Raw genomic sequence first — 16,397 nt, 5'->3', positions numbered from 1 at the left:
CCGAAAAAAAATATTCCTACGCATAATCTGAGAAATGCCTTTAAAGGCTTTAAAAATAATGAGTAAATAAGAATGTATTTTTTTATCCTGGAAGGGAATCGGTAGCTTTAAAGGCAGACCTGTTGGAACAGCAAAATCATGTTGATTACCATCATCGGATTATCTTTCTCCGTTAATTATTGGCATATTAGGGAGTTTTCTTAACAGAAGCAGGTACTTTCTGGAACGTAGATAATCTTTTTTTCAAATGCCCTTCATGATGGCAGTGTTCTTTGTCGAGGATCGCTATGTCTAAACAGCAAATTCGTCGTTGACTCTGGACAACGATATAATCATTTGCTATTTTCTTTTTCGTCAGCTCTGAAACGAGGGATGAACCTGTTGTTCCGACCCTCGACAAAGACTCAGTGTGATTTGACTTGCATTTTCAGTGCATTTGCTGTGTTGTATAGGAGTCATTCCGCGTCGCCTAGCAAATTAAAGACTCGCGATTATCCCCGCCTTCGCCGTTTGCGCCACTCATTTCTTTAATGTGAGGGTTGATTGCCATTTTAAATAGCAATTAACTGCCCGTCCAATTCGCTCTCAACTACTTTCCATTATCTGAATAACCTCCCTTCTCTTCTTCATTTTCTTCATCGCCAGGACCCCCCCCCCCCCCTAGTCTGACGGCAGGCGTATGGACTTACAGAAACAATTAAAATGGGAGAACAAATGGTGACTTTCGCTATTATTTCTGTTCTTTGAATACTAGTATTATGTCAAATCTATCACAAAATTAAATTTTCATTTAAATTAGGTCAATTTTTTCTTTCGCTGGCATATACTCTCTTTTTTTTTAAATAGAAATTTTGCCCGTTAATCATTGTTTAGTAAGTACCATCCCTCAAAACTTTAGGCTGGTGATCCTGAAACCAGGGTAATAATAAAAGTGCGCCCCATAACAGATTATTTTAGTATGTCTCGAAATACTGCAGAATATTACTAATGCCTTTATCATTATCTTTTCTAATATTATCGTTTTACTACCTTAACCATCAATTCAATCATGAAATTATTATCTTACAAAATGGACTTTATGCAACATTTGCTCAAAATGTTTTCCGATTATTTTACCCGTCAGTGTTCAAACAGATTCACCTCACCGAGCACACCTTGCAAATAGTTTTGATAAAAATAGGAGATTGCTGAAAACGATTGCCCAAGACCTCATCTCCCTATGTAAGGAAGCATTATTAAAGTGCCATTGCTATGACGAGACTGTGAGGTATTTTGCTTCGCCATGTCGTCTTTATAAGCTTGTCGTGTCGACATGATGAGATATATACGTTATCTTGTCAAGTCGACGTTAAATGTCGATACACCCGCCTGTATGGCCTGCCAAGTTGACTTCATAAACTCGGGCTTATATAGGTCGTCGTGGTCAAATATACGTTTCCTTGTAATGTCGACTTTTACGAAAAGCTATAATAGGCTTGTCTACACAGTTCTTGTTAACTCGACTTGTAAGCATAGGCGGCGGAAGCGGGGGGGACGGGGGGGACGTGTCCCCCCCTCAATTTTAGGTGGGGGGGACGGTCCCCCCCTAAATTTTGTTTTGATAACCTTTTTTTTTTTTTTTTTTTTTTTGCTTGTCAATTTTTTTTCCTGCGTCCCCCCCCCCTAAATTCACGTGGACCCCCTTGACACGTGTGTTGTCCCCCCTAAAATTTAGGTTGATGACCTTTTTTTTTTTTTTTTTTTTTTTTTTTTTTTTTTTTTTTTTGCTTCTCAAAAATTTTTGGGTCGCTTGTCCTATTTTTTACATGTGTCCATCCCAAAATTTCAGGTGGACACCCCCTAAATTTATTGGCTTCCGCCGCCAATGCTTGTAAGGTATTTCTTGTTTCCATGTCAACACATAACTCTTTATAAATCGACTCGTCGAGATTTCTTATATTTCGACATGATAAGGCTATCAATTCGATTTGGCAAGGTAAAATATCTCGCTAACACGTCAAGTAATGTAAACGGCGCTTTAAAGTATGAGCTGAAAGGCAAATGGATTTTAATATCCATTTCAACGATAACATTCATCAGATACAGTCCTCATCCACAGAGTTTGTTCTGACTATGTTGACATTGCAATATTCAAGGGTGCTGTACCTTAACGAATTCCTAATCAAACCTTTTCAAGGCTTACCGCCGGGCGAGAGGTTTGCTCTCTTGCATAAACCTGGCTCGTTAAGTAGCATGTTTTAGACATTTCCAGCAAACACCCCGATGGCATTGCCGCCCACCTAAGGAAATAAAGAGAAGATTTAGGAATCCCTCACCGTTAGAAAAATCAACTGCACTCCAGTTCTTTTGAGTATAAAGTCCACTTTTGGGAGTGAATTTAATGTGAATTAATAATGGATGTTTTTTTTTCATTTTCATGACGTTCATCCAGGTACAGAATTTTGCATTGACCTCTCTTATGTTCCCCGAAGCGAAACACTGAAGGATACTAAATAAAAGGCAACAGTACCCCTCCCTTTGCGACAATATTGGTAGTGATTTGGCAATTTTGGCGCGTTTTGGCGGCAAGACAGTTGGTTGCCAATGACATGAATGAAGTATGTCGCAATGGTGTGTTTGTGTGTGTGTCGGGGGGGGGGGGGGGGCGGTGGCATGGGTAATTTGATCTTGTGAGTCTCACTCATGGGCGGAAATCCCAGGGGGACAGGGGACGTGTCCCCCTGCCCCCCTTCTCAAAATAGTAGGGGGACACAATATCAAATGTCCCCCTACTATTTGTGGTCAATTAAGAAATGCATCATTCAAAATCGAAATAAAACATGTATTTTAGGACGAGATGACCTTACTTTTGGGATGATTACCTTTTTTTTTTGCTTGTCAAATTTCTTTTCGTCGAAATGACCTTAAGTCTGGGGTGATAACCTTTTTTCTCTTTTTTTTGGCTTGTCACATTTTCCAGCCCCTTGTCCCCCTACCTTTTGGGAGAGATTTCCGCCCCTGGTCTCACTGTATGATGAGGTGTCATTTCTTTCCTAAATTTTGAAACTTTATCTCAATCTCGATGTCTCTTAATAACAATGTGACCCCGGCCCCTACTGTAACTATACATTATTTAAAACTAAAACATAAATTGCCCTTTCCGTCCTATTCTTTCTGCTCACACGTACCACCCCTTCCCAACACACACACGCACACACACTCGGACACACACGTACACAAAGGATGGATCCATGGTTGACACGAATCAGCAGGGGTCCACATTTTCTTCCAAAATTATTTGAAAAAAAAACCTTCAATGATAGTCAGGGGGTTGAGCAAATTAGAGTCATATACTTGTCCTTGTATGGCATTTTAATCAATTGAAGATGTTGACATTTTTACTCAAGACCAGGAATGGGGTGCCAACCAACCCTAGATCAACCACCTACTAAACATGAAACCGTTCCCTGTGACTATCTATACGATGAAATAAAAGTTCATTTTCTATCAACCGATGGTGAGCATAAGCGACAATATTAAATTGCAACCTGTGTAATATAATCATCGCAAATATGATTACAATGGATCTCCTGACAAGAAAGCAAACTAAGAAAACGACAGAAACCGGAGAAAAGGGGTCAACAAATTGGCATGATTGACATCTGCGGAAGACTCTTCCTCGCCGTAACATCGGTCGTCAAGCAGTAAATTATTGGTGATGGATATTTCCTTCATATTTACAAATTTCTCATGTCCAGTATGAAAAAAAGACAACCGAAAAGCATAGCATGAGAATTGATAGTCAATTATCAACGATACGATCCCGACAGGTTCATTTTACAATGTGTAAGCAGTGATAGGGGAGCTTATTCAGGGGCGGCACCGTGGTATTTTGGTGAGGGGGAGGGGCAGGCCTAATGAAATAAAGAGGACATTTTTTTATTGAACAACACGGGAGTCATATATTGCACAGCACGAGAGTTCATTTTTTTTTTACTCTATTCCACTCTTATTTTTTCATCATCTTTACTCTACAATTCATTAAAAAAAAATCAAAAGTCAACAACACATCGCCTTTGGGAAGCAATTTGTCCCGTGTCAATAAAGATGAATTACATTCGATCATTCCTTTCTCCCCTTTTAAGTCTTTCTCTTGCGAAGTCGAAGTGATATCTTCGCATAGCCGAGATGGAACCTTACATAAATCTTTATATTCATATTTTTATACGATAATTTATGAAAGAAAAGTTTGCATTTCAGACCAGCACCCGGAGAGCGTTGAGTAATTTTACATCATTATCCGTTACACAATTACAATTCCAGTCATAATAAATATTTACGGGGAAATCCCAAATTCAAAGGGATCACTGCCTCTATCCCCGTTGTTTTTTTTTCCTGTTCCTCGGTACAAAATCGGATCATTTATAAATTGATTGGAATTAAGCAAGTCAAATTAACAGTATATCAGTATCACCAAAATAACTTATCAGTGTGCAACTAGAATGAAAATTACAATTAACAGCTCACGGAATGTCACAAACACGTGACGTTGGAACCAACTCATCCAGTAGCGGAGGCGGTCATGTTTCCAGTATCCCTTTGCAATATCCAATTTGTGAATAAAGTTAATTTCAAAACGATTAAAACTCTTGGTCTAAGTGCGGCATTCCAAACGTGTATTTATCAACTTTAATATGTCAAACCTCACAAACTCAGTAATTGAGTACTGTATTATTAAGTGATTTCGATTTGTGGTTGTCCTTTTTATGAATGATAAACAATGTTTTATTGAGGTTTCCACATCTCTGGCAGATACCTACCTTCCTCGATCTGTCCATTCTCTATGTTGCCGAGAAGATTTGATATTCCCCTCTCATACTTTTTATATTTCAAATTTCCCTTCCTCCTTTCTTCCATTGACCCCAATTCTTTCCCTACGTCAAGCCAGAAACTAGTAGAGTCAGAGAAAATACCTTCTTTGCATTTTATATACAACTCGCATTAACATGAAAAAAAAAAGAATCCAGACACTATACTTAATTGGCAGAGATTTTATATAAAATAGGTTAGTAGGTTACACACATACCACTTAGTTTGACTCGATAGAGATTTTCTATCAAATTAATAAAATGTAATTTGCCATATTCCAGAATATGAATTAAGTTTTGATCAAGACTTGTAAATCAAGAAAAAATAAGTCTGATTTCTTCATGACAAGATGTCAAACGATATATTTGAGAAAATCAACCCAACAATACGCATTGTGTGGTCGACCCAATTTTATTCAATACAACTGTCCATCTACTGGTGGTTGTCATCTGTCATATGTATGAAGAAAAAAATGTGTACTCCAGTGACTTTTGAATAGTGGCATACACAGGTATATCGGCACTGGGAGAATGCATGTGCTGAAGTTGCATCCCTTCCAATATGATTGTGACACCACAATGCAAAATTTTGATTTCAACTACAAAATGTTTATGCCTGTGGCTTCTTTGGCATGCTGGCTTTTCAAATTTCCTTTACCTTTTTTGTCCCCCCCCCCCTCTGAAACTGGCTCTCAGAGCACATCCCCATCTGCATGGGTGTAGAGATAGGGGGGCTGCATATGGGCTCTTGCCCCCCTCCCCCCGAAAAACAATCATGTCAAAATCTATTTTTTTGTTAAAAAATGTTGAAATTATCGCTCGCTTGCTTTACTCTCTCCCAACTTCTTAATTTTACCAGCCCTCTCAAAACTTTTGGCTCATTACTCTACTACCCCTTCATCCTCCAGATATGCCACTGTATTCTTAAATATCGATAACAAATACTGATTACTAATAAATTCAAATTCTATGAACTATAGGTTAAACACAAATTCATTTTACAATTCATTTTTCTATTGACTTTTATTACCATAATAATGTACCTTTAGAACCTCAGCCTCAGGGTAGTCACAAATATTTTCCTTCTACCAGTCTCTACCAGTTCTACCAGTCACCCCAAATTAGGCTCTCTCCCTATACTACCCCCCCCCCCCCCCCTCCCCTCCCCCTGTCACTAAGGCACCATTAACATCCAGAGATCAAATTCACAGATTTGTTTTTTCTCTCTTATGGAAAATGAAGTGACAAAATACCTGCCACAATGATCCTTTAACCTTTACTGAGTTTTGTATTACTTCATTGAGTCCACAATCATATAACATTGGCAAGGTGTCATTTATCACTGGAGTGGTTATTAATATACTGTCAGTCAAATTACTGCCATTTAACCGAATTTCATTTATTCCTCAAATATACGTTTCAAAATGCATTCATGACATTTCAATTCACATACAATCATGGCAAATTACATCAACTATTCAAACATTGCATACCCTGGTGCAGTCATTCATGTATCATATTTGCTTGGCAAATAAAACACTAAGATAGGGGGTAATACAAGGTGTCACCTTTTTGCTCATCTCTCCCTTCCTCTCTTCAATCTTTCAGCATCTTCTGTCAATCACCCCCCCCCCCCTCCTCCGGTCATCTCATGTACAACCTAATTTCCCTGTTCTATTGATACAGCTTCAGTAAAAGTCCTACCAAGGTACCATCATGAAATTTAAAGGGAAAGTCCACCCCAACAAAAAAATTGATTGAATAAAGAGAAAAATGAAACAAGCATAACACTGAAAATTTCATCAAAATCGGTTGTAAAATAAGATATGACATTTTAAAGTTTCGTTTAATTTCACAAAACAGTTATATGCACATCCTGGTGGGTATGCAAATGAGGAGACTGATGACGTCATCCACTCACTATATCTTTTGTATTTTTTATGTGAAATTTGAAATATTTTAATTTTCTCTTCATTGTCAAGTGAAACAGTGATTAATTCCTCTGTGAACATGTGGAATTAGCATTGTTTCAGCATATGGTTCAGTCAAGTCGGTCCCTAAGGTCAAATCTGTATTAAAAAGAAATATTGTATAATTCAAACATTAAAACGCATCTTCGACTGACTCATTTGAATGTCACTGAGTTGTGCATAACACTGTTTTGTAAAAAAATAAGCGAAACTTTAAAATTCCATAACATTCTTATTTTACATCCGATTTTGATGAAATTTTCAGTGTTATACTAGTTTGATTTTTTTCTATTTATTCAAATCAACAGTTTGCTGGGGTGGACTTGACCTTTAAAAGAAACCTATATATTCCTGAACAACAGGTGGCTCCCTTCATGAATCAACAACAAAGATATTGCAGGCAAATAAAAGATGCATCAAGAAAGAAAACTTAGGAATTTAAATTCTCCACATACTGCAGTTAAAATAAATTGCATGTGAATTACAAAGTTAAAATCAAAGTGTGCAATTCATTTTTGACAGAAATAGACAAATCAAAGTTATGAAGTTTGAATCAAATTCGGATGAATCATACAAGAAAATTCAGAATTGTCTAATGTTTTGTAATCACCACACAGAGTAGGGGGATTTCAAATTGGTTAACACACAGTATGTGATGTTATTGAGGTAGAAGGTACGGGCAACTCGTCTGTTGAAAGCAATTTTGTTTTAGGAGATTGAAACTGGAGATAGTGGGGTCTTTAAAGGTTCTCTAATATATTCCTTTCAAATAGGAGATAATTATATTGGTTACCTAAGACAGGTGGCACCACAGACAGGCTTGAATGTACACAAATGAAAACATGTGTAATCTAATTTCCCAAAAGTAAATGATTTAATCAAGCATCACTGATATGTGAAAAACATTTCTTAGAGTAATAACCTATTTGGAATACCAAAGACAATTATCATATCCATCTTCCAGGAATAATTTGAAAGAAACTGGAAAGATCGGGCATCATCACAAACATTCCCATGACGGTAATCAAATTTGCAATCAGGCAGTCACTGATTATCGAATATTCTTTCAGCTGAAGTTCATCTACGCTCCAGGTCTAAGTCTCTCTGACAAAAACTTGGTACCTCTGTGCATGGACCAATTGAAATGTTTTGAAGCTCAACACGTCCTGGACCTACTCGAATTATAACATGATACCTATGCACCACACTAAAGTCGAAAATAGAGGGCTCTAGAACTAAACTGGGGGTCTCTGAAACGGCTCTTTGACCAATTATTGCCGAAAATCCAATGCTATGGAACTGACCATATAAATATGGGGGTCTCCAGAAAAAGATTCATAGCATATAGCAGCTAAGCATATGATTCCGCTCTACAGGGGATCCACCTCTATACTCCGCGCCGATCGAGCTTACCGCTCGGACCGGCTGAGAATTTCATGATGGGCATGCACTGGAACAGGGGGAAATAGGAATTTCTATGGCTTTCTCTAAATTGGTGCTGCTCTGGAACAGAAATTTAGGCTGAAAATAAGGGTCTCCACAGTGGCACATATGTATCATATATTTATACAAAGTAGCATTGGTAGCATTTATACAAAGTAGCCCCCCCTCCTGTTCTGATTATGGTAACCTTTCCATTATTCATTATTATAAAGTTCTATCATAATAACAGGGCTCAGTAGCCAATCAACATCAAGCTTTCCATGGTAGTTACAGTAATGGCAAGTCTCTTTCAAACAGGCCTCTTGTACTGAAATCCAGGGCCCAATTACAAATAGTAGTTTATAGGAAAGTCTTCTATTCCCACATTCTTTTCCTGTTATTCCAATCCTATCCACTATAATATCATAATGTGGAAATCTCAAAGTACAAGAATAACTCATCTCAGAAGTTTGGAAGAAAAGGATGACAATCAAAGATAGAGATTAGATTTGCCAAAGCAGTTGACAAACTTCAATGACCTGAACAGGATTATTCTTTTCAACAAGTGGAATGCCTCTGGCCGTCTCACCTGCATCACGCAGTTCAATATAGCAGCAGTGCTGACTTTGAAAACTACTCTAACTCGCACAAGATGTTCAGTGATACATGGTTACTCTTATGTCCACTTTTTATGAACTAGACCAATAAACATACAGAGATATGATGGTTATTCAACAAAAAAAACCAACATGGCCAAAGTTCATTGACCTTACATGACCTTTGATCATGTGACCTGAAACTCGCACAGGATGTTCAGTGGTACTTGATTACTCCTATGTACAAGTTTCATGAATCAGATCCATAAACTTTCAAAGTTATGATGGTAATTCAACAGATACACCCAATTTGGCCAAAGTTCATTGACCTTTGACCTTGGTCATGTGACCTGAAATGCGCACAGAATGTTCAGTGATACTTGATTACTCTAATGTCCAAGTTAAACGAACTAGACCAATAAACTTCCAAAGTTATGATGGTAATTCAACAGATACCCCCGATTCGGCCAAAGTTCATTGACCCTAAATGACCTTTGACCTTAATCATGAGACCTGAAACTTGCACAAAATGTTCAGTGATGCTTGATTACTATTATGTCTAAGTTTCATGAATCAGATCCATAAACTTTCAAAGTTATGATGGGAATTCAACAGATACCCCCAATACGGCCAAAGTTCATTGACCCTAAATGACCTTTGACCTTGGTCATGTGACGTGAAACTCATGAAGGATGTTCAGTGATACTTGATTAAACTTATGGCCAAGTTTCATAAACTAGCTCCATATACTTTCTAAGTTATGATGACATTTCAAAAACTTAACCTCAGGTTAAGATTTGATGTTGACGACGCCGCCGCCACCGGAAAAGCGGCGCCTATAGTCTCACTCTGCTATGCAGGTGAGACAAAAATCATTTATTTCATAATTATTAGTACTGAAATATGGGGTTCATCCAACAAAGAATAGACGATGGATTCTAATCCTGATAAAACAATGAACGTTTTAATACTTTGGTCATTTCAAACATTGATTCGTGATTCAAAACACCCCAGTATGGCATCATGCAAGGGGTAGCTACCAATGTTAACTTTGGGATACAGAATAACTGTAGTTTTACTCATTGTTCCCACCCGACAAAACTCCATACATGTGATTTTCTTAGGATACCGATAAATTGTCCATCCTTATAAGCCAGTGTTTTGGTGCACGGATATATTTTCAGGATGTTTTCACTTATACAGCAAAGTCACCAGTTCTCTTATTCTCATGATTCTCATGCTGTCACGATTCAGGCGCAGCAATATACAAAAGCTGTAATTATAGTGATTCTTAACAGATGAATTTAGCAGAAATAAAGCCTCTGATAAATTTTTAGAATATACAAAAGCTGTTCATCATCATCATCATCATCTTGAAATGCCCAAAGTCAATCTGAAGAAGTCAACAAGGCATGAGAAGCTTTCAATCACAGGATATCTCAAATACAGTCACTTCTGCAGAGAATGTTCAGTCAATGGCTCACAAAATATCAAGACAACTCTGCATCGTACTGCCATAGTTTCACCGAGCCATCATCAGAACATGATGCCAGGAGTCCTGGCTGCTTAGGGTTCCAGCATATGCTGTTGACATCCTCAGTGTGAGCTCTGCTTGTCCTGATTGCAAGATCAAAGGTTGGTTGGTTCCGCCTGTCTTGGACTGATTCATTCTCCTTGAAGATGAGGATGCTGTCATCTGCTGCACAGGTTGCGATCAGACCAGTTTGATGACACCTGGGGGGTGGGAGATGGAGGAAAAGAATCTGCATAAGATGACTATCTAAATCAAAGGAAATCAATTTGATTGATCGATACATAAAAGCGATTTAAGAAGTATTGGGGTAAGATGGGAATCTAAACTCTTTGCTGAAAATATATTTTTGGTTGGATACAAGGTGCATTAGCACCACAATAGCACAGAGAGTACTAAGGAGAATGATTGTGTGTAGAAACAACATTCATCCTTGTTAAGTGTGACTTCACAAGAAGATTGAAGCCAATGCCTTCAGTACAGTCATGTTGCCATGGTCATTCTTCAAAACATAAAACTGGATTTCATATCTTTGGCATTTGTTCAGACAGATACTTCGATTAATTAACAAACAAACTGAATCATCAAAATTGAATTTTGTTCCTTTTGGGAATTAAAACTGGGTGCGTTCATACTTACCAATTGATGTCAAAGATAGTTCTGGAATGGTATCCTGAAAGAGTACAAACGCACTTCCAAGAAGGCATGCTCCCTGATGTAACGACACCTGTGGAGATAAAACAATGAGTTGATGAAGCAATAACCTTGCACATGTTATGTGGGTAGGCCTACACTTTGATCACAACGGTGTCACAAGCTTTAGATTGGACTGAAGATCTATGTATGGATCTCATATCACACTGTAGTTGATATGGGCTTTTGGATCATGAACAGGAGGTTGTGAATTCAAACCCCAGTCAAGCCAGACCAAAGACTATGAATAGGACATCCTTTCCTTCTAGTCAGGCACTAGAAGTTAGAGTGGGGAATACTTTGCCTTCAAGAGCTTTTCACAGTTTTCCTCATGAAGACAACTGCTATTACATTCTCAAGGAACAGAGATATTGGAAAGGAGATTTCTTCCTTAATTGAATGCAAATATAAAATTCAGGTCTGAATTCGGTTCAATAAATGCCTAAAACCAGAGTTTTATTATGGATTTTTCTCCCACAAATTCATAATTAGTTTTCATTCTGTCTTGCTACATGTACTAACAAGCAAAGAGATCAGACAAAACAAAGTTAACACACAGTTTGGCATGAAAAGCAAAACACAGGTCCTATGATCTCTCTCACAACTTTTCATTGTTTTTGCTTTTTTGCATTTTGCTAAATTGCATTTCAAGTGAATTTGGCCTTCTTGATATCAGGAAAAGCATGTAGGCAACCACAAGGATTGAGCTGGGCCCTGTGATATAAAGAGATACGATTAATATTTAATATCAATTGCAACCATTTGTAAATAATAGACCATAGAATTAAAGTTATGCACAATTGTTCAATCAATCTTATCTCTTATGTTACAAGGCCATGCTTGTATATACCTTCAGGATTTCCTGGTTGATATTCCTGCCAGATCTTGACGGTCTTGTCATCGCTGCAAGAAGCCAGCCTGGAACCGGTCTTATCGAAACTGATGGCCCATACCGTGGACTCGTGACCGTCAAGGGTCTCAAAGCTGCTCCAGTCATCGTCTTCCTCGTGGAACAACCGGATAGTGTTGTCATAGCTGCAGGATGCCAAGATCTATGTGGTAGGGATACCAATGAACAGATGGAGAGAGAGGGAAAGACAAAGCATTGTGAGTAGAGGACAAGGAAGAACAAAAGAGAGAAAAAAGAGAAAGAAAAAAATAACTATGTAGTTTAGAGACAGAACACATTTAAAGGTGAAGAAAATTAAAATTATACTACATTGTAACTGAATAAAAATATTCTGCAAAATTACCATCATTGTTTACGATAGGCGATTATTAAGTCAACTGACATTAATGACCTACATATCCTTTCATGATCCAATCTTGTATGAGTTTATGGGATATTTTCTTACATAGACCTGTATGACTATTCATTTTCTATTCAATAAGAGTGTTAATAATAATTACAGTATCTCAAAATCATGAAAAGTTACATATCTAAAGGGAAAATGCAGTCTGATAGTTATGAACAGGTTTACTGATTATTCAGTATGCATATATCGTACCTCACGTCCAGGCTGCCAGGCGATATTCTTCACATCTTGAGTATGAATGCTGAGTACACTGGCACACTGGTAATCATCGTCTTCTTGGTCAACTGCAAATTAGTCATTCAAATATAAAATAAAAACACAATTTAACAAAATAAAACAACATCAATAGCTCCCCAATCATATCCCCAAGCTTTTTCAAAAGTTAATTCAATAGGATTTCTGAACGTCCACAAGAACACGATTGAAGTAAGTACGCTTTTCTTAAAAGTCTATCCAAATCATTTATGATCCAATGTTTCTACACCTTGGAACAATACCTATAGAAGTAGGCATGTAAAATCATAATGGATATATCTAATAATTATTCATAGAATGGTAATATGGATCCTAATCAAACGATTGGCTGAAATCAATCACATGACCAGTCATTAGTAGCTTAAAGGATAATTTGACAAGTTTTGGAAAGAGTTCCATATGCACCCCCACTAAAAATAACAAAAGATTGTTGAGACTTCCGGTTCGTTCACTTCCAATTTTTTTATCACTTTTTCACTATTGCTTACCTTGGTTGGGACTCGAACTCACCTCAAATTATCTGTAGGCAAGACCTTTCCCGCTATACTAGCGAGAAGCGCTGATACCGGAAGGGGTATTTTAACGATTATCAGCTGACAGTTAGACTAGTCTTGACTTACATACCCTTTACTGACTAAATAAACCGATGTCTATGGACAATTACACGCATTAGATCCTGCTCTAAATTTGACAGAATAAAGCCATATTTTGGTATGTATTTCCACTTCCCCATCCTATATGTTCTATATTAGGGCTAGATATATTATTCTGAACCTATTCCATGTTTTTATTTTCAATTTTAGTGGGGGGTGCATATGGAACTCTTACCCAAGTTTTATTGACCAGTCATGGTTTTGCAATGAGGATGGTTCATTAATAACAAGGATCAAATATCACTATCCAGGGGCGGATCCAGGATTTTCCAAAAGGGGGCTGGGGGGCGTATTTTCCCTGAAGAAAAATTTGACAAACAGAAAAAAAAAGATTTTTAACCAAAAAGGGACATTTCATCTACGAAAAATTTTGACAAGCAAAAAAAAAGGTCTTCACTTTGAAGGGGGGGGGGGGGGGGCCACGGGCCAGCTTTGCCCCCCCCCCCTGGATCTGCCAGTGTCACTATCTCACAAAACATAAAACACATGACTTTGCTTGGACATGAGAATAATTACACTTGTTACTTCTGGAACAGACCAAATAATAAATATGGGGCTCCGGCGTGTTATTCTAACACATGCCCTTGATCTTGATGTGTGTTGTACTGTCAATGCTTACCTTCCCATATCCAAACACTTTTGTCCCTGCTGCACGTTGATAGGAGTGAGCCAGACTGTGACCAAGCCACACTCTTCACCTCATTCTCATGGCCCTCTAGGGTGGCACTGCACTCAAACTCTCCGCTCCGACGATCCCAGATGCAGGTCTGGGCATCGAAGCCTGCCGAGGCCAGCAGCTGACCGCAAGGTGACCAGGCAACACGTCGGATGGTCCTTGTGTGGCCATCCTGGAGGATCTTCTTACAGATCCAATTATCACCTTGTGAGAGAACACAATAATCATGATCGTATTGTCATGGTGAAGATGATAATAAAATCAATGGAGTAATGAGCTAAAACTATCAGTATAAAGTCAGACAAAAACAGCTTCCAACAGATTTTCTGCATTTTTTTTATTTCTATGCAAATAGAGTCTGATCACTTTATGCAAAAGAAGAAAAAAAAATTATATATTAGAGCAACTGGACACTGTTATACTTGTGGAAGATGATTGAGCTTGGACGAAAGCTAGACCTGGAAACTTGGCTGCAGCTTTCTGCATTTTTCCAGTACATCCGGTAATAAGAATCATCATAATTATAATGTTATGGTGTAAATAATTTTCTTAATAACGTTAGAGTACCTAGGCCCCAATGTTAGACCTAACTTAGCCTTAGATATCTAACTTGTTAACGTTAGAGCTACTAACTTTCATTCAATTTAAGCCTAACTTCACTGGTGGGGGTCAGGTGTGCTGTGGGGGAGACAAAAAGCGGGGGCCTTGGAGCGGGCTTATTGTAAAAAGGAGGGTCCTCGGAACGGGCTTCGGAACTACAAATGTTTGTGAAAATGGGGGTGGTCCTTGGAACGAATCGCCAGCGTGTGAGTGCGTATGCATCCCTATGGAACGGGCATGCGTGTATGATGCAGCTAGCCCAGCAGTACAGCTGCTGGGTTCACTCGCGCAGAGGCGATGGTCGGACAGAGCTCTGCGACCGCTTTTCATCAAAATTGCAGCTCGTTGTAGCAGATCAATGCAACCGGAACGGCATAATGAAAAATATGCGAAGCTATTGGAGCGGATTTCTTTCTTCTTTTTTTTCTCGATCTAAGATTAGAAAATGCTATATTTTGGAGCAGCTTTCTTTCGTTTTCTCAATAAGACAAACAAATGCTATGCCTTGGAATGGAGGAATTTGAGTGTAAAAATGGCGGTCCCCTCTGCAGCACATACCCACTAATCACTATGCATTATATACTGAGTGACCCCCCCCCCTCCCCCGTGGCCTTGTCATGATATCCATGCTAAAAACATGAGCAGTTACTGGTTAATTGGTTAGGCCCTACATTAAACATTTACCGTTAATTTTTAACCATGTTCTGATGTTAACATTGTTAGGCTCCGCCATTTTAAAAAATCTTTGTAAACAAGGCAGGCATGCATTGGAAACCACCATTAAATTCACTTCTTCATCATACAGCAGTGCGTTATTCAGTCACACGCACAGTTTCCTATTTCTACCTCCATTCACTTTGTACACAAGTGGGCGTATACAAATCGACGAGTGGTTCCCGAAACCATGATTTGGCCACAAGGCACAAGAGTACTCACAATGGCGCTAATGCAGTTTCGCACCGGCTGATTACCAGCATACCTAATCACCAATACTTATTCCCAAATGTCATGACAAGTCTCTCAGTCACATTTCGATGTCAATATATCCACCACTTTTCAAAATATTGTGATCGGGAATGGCTGTATTTCGGCTTCGATCTCAGCGTCGTTGATCGACACGGCGTAGACATCGCTTCGCGGATCGCTTGGATTCACCATAATGTTGATATGAACTGAAGTTAGTAACCAAATCATGCAAAAATGTGGCGAACAAACTGCCAGCATGCGAATCTAGCTATGTTCGCATGATTTGGTTGCTAACTTCAGTTCATATCAACATTACGGTGCACGGTGAATCCAAGCGATGTCTATGCCGTGTCGATCAACGATGTTGAGATCGAAGCCGAAATGCAGCCATTCCTGATCACGATATTTTGAAAAGTGGTGGATATATTGACATCGAAATGTGACTGAGAGACTTGTCATGACATTTGGGAACAAATATTGGTGATGAGGTATGCTGGTAACCGGCCGGTGCGAAACTGCATTAGCGCCCTCACAATTAACAAGAATGCATTCTTATACTTGGCATTTAATTTTGGGAATCTACCTTCTTTGCCCCAGATTCTGACCGTCTTGTCACCTCCACAGCTCGCCAGAAGTGTGCCGGTCGGATTCCACGAAACGCACCAAACGCGGTCGTGATGACCAGACAATGTTGAAATCGGCTGCAAATTTCCATCCATGATTTGGTTCGTTGACTGTTTTACGGGCCCTTTCCACTCCTGATCCTTTAGGGACATTAAATCATTCGCTAAAATTATCGATAATTGAGAGTTGTTTTTCTTCTGTTCGAAGAATCTGAGATTTCTTTCGGCTTGCTCGCTTACCGAAGTTCG

General features: G+C 38.7%; 1 protein-coding gene across 1 annotated transcript; it reads right to left on the bottom strand.

Moving 5' to 3' along the window:
• Positions 1 to 9,701: 9,701 nt before the first annotated feature.
• LOC121425443 (probable cytosolic iron-sulfur protein assembly protein CIAO1 homolog) lies at positions 9,702 to 16,388 on the bottom strand. The gene is made up of 6 exons (XM_041621498.1): positions 16,109 to 16,388; positions 13,903 to 14,163; positions 12,568 to 12,659; positions 11,910 to 12,111; positions 11,006 to 11,093; positions 9,702 to 10,569 (listed from the first exon to the last, which is right to left on the bottom strand). Exons 1-6 carry the CDS (start codon positions 16,299 to 16,301, stop codon positions 10,326 to 10,328), a joined length of 1,080 nt encoding a protein of 359 aa, XP_041477432.1. The 5' UTR covers positions 16,302 to 16,388; the 3' UTR covers positions 9,702 to 10,325.
• Between the last annotated feature and the right edge of the window lie 9 nt (positions 16,389 to 16,397).

This window comes from Lytechinus variegatus, chromosome 12, assembly GCF_018143015.1.
Source record: "Lytechinus variegatus isolate NC3 chromosome 12, Lvar_3.0, whole genome shotgun sequence".
Lineage (NCBI taxonomy): Eukaryota > Metazoa > Echinodermata > Echinoidea > Temnopleuroida > Toxopneustidae > Lytechinus > Lytechinus variegatus.
The sequence above is the reverse complement of the archived record's forward strand: the minus strand, read 5'-3'. Positions and strand labels throughout refer to the sequence as shown.

Excerpts from the sequence above, each read along its gene's own strand:
- LOC121425443 (XM_041621498.1), bottom strand. The coding sequence starts at position 16,301 with ATGTCCCTAAAGGATCAGGAGTGGAAAGGGCCCGTAAAACAGTCAACG. Across the intron at positions 14,164-16,108 it reads CAGAATCTGGGGCAAAGAAG|GTGATAATTGGATCTGTAAG; the intron begins GTAGATTCCCAA and ends TTCTCTCACAAG. Across the intron at positions 10,570-11,005 it reads ACTATCTTTGACATCAATTG|GTGTCATCAAACTGGTCTGA; the intron begins GTAAGTATGAAC and ends CCCACCCCCCAG.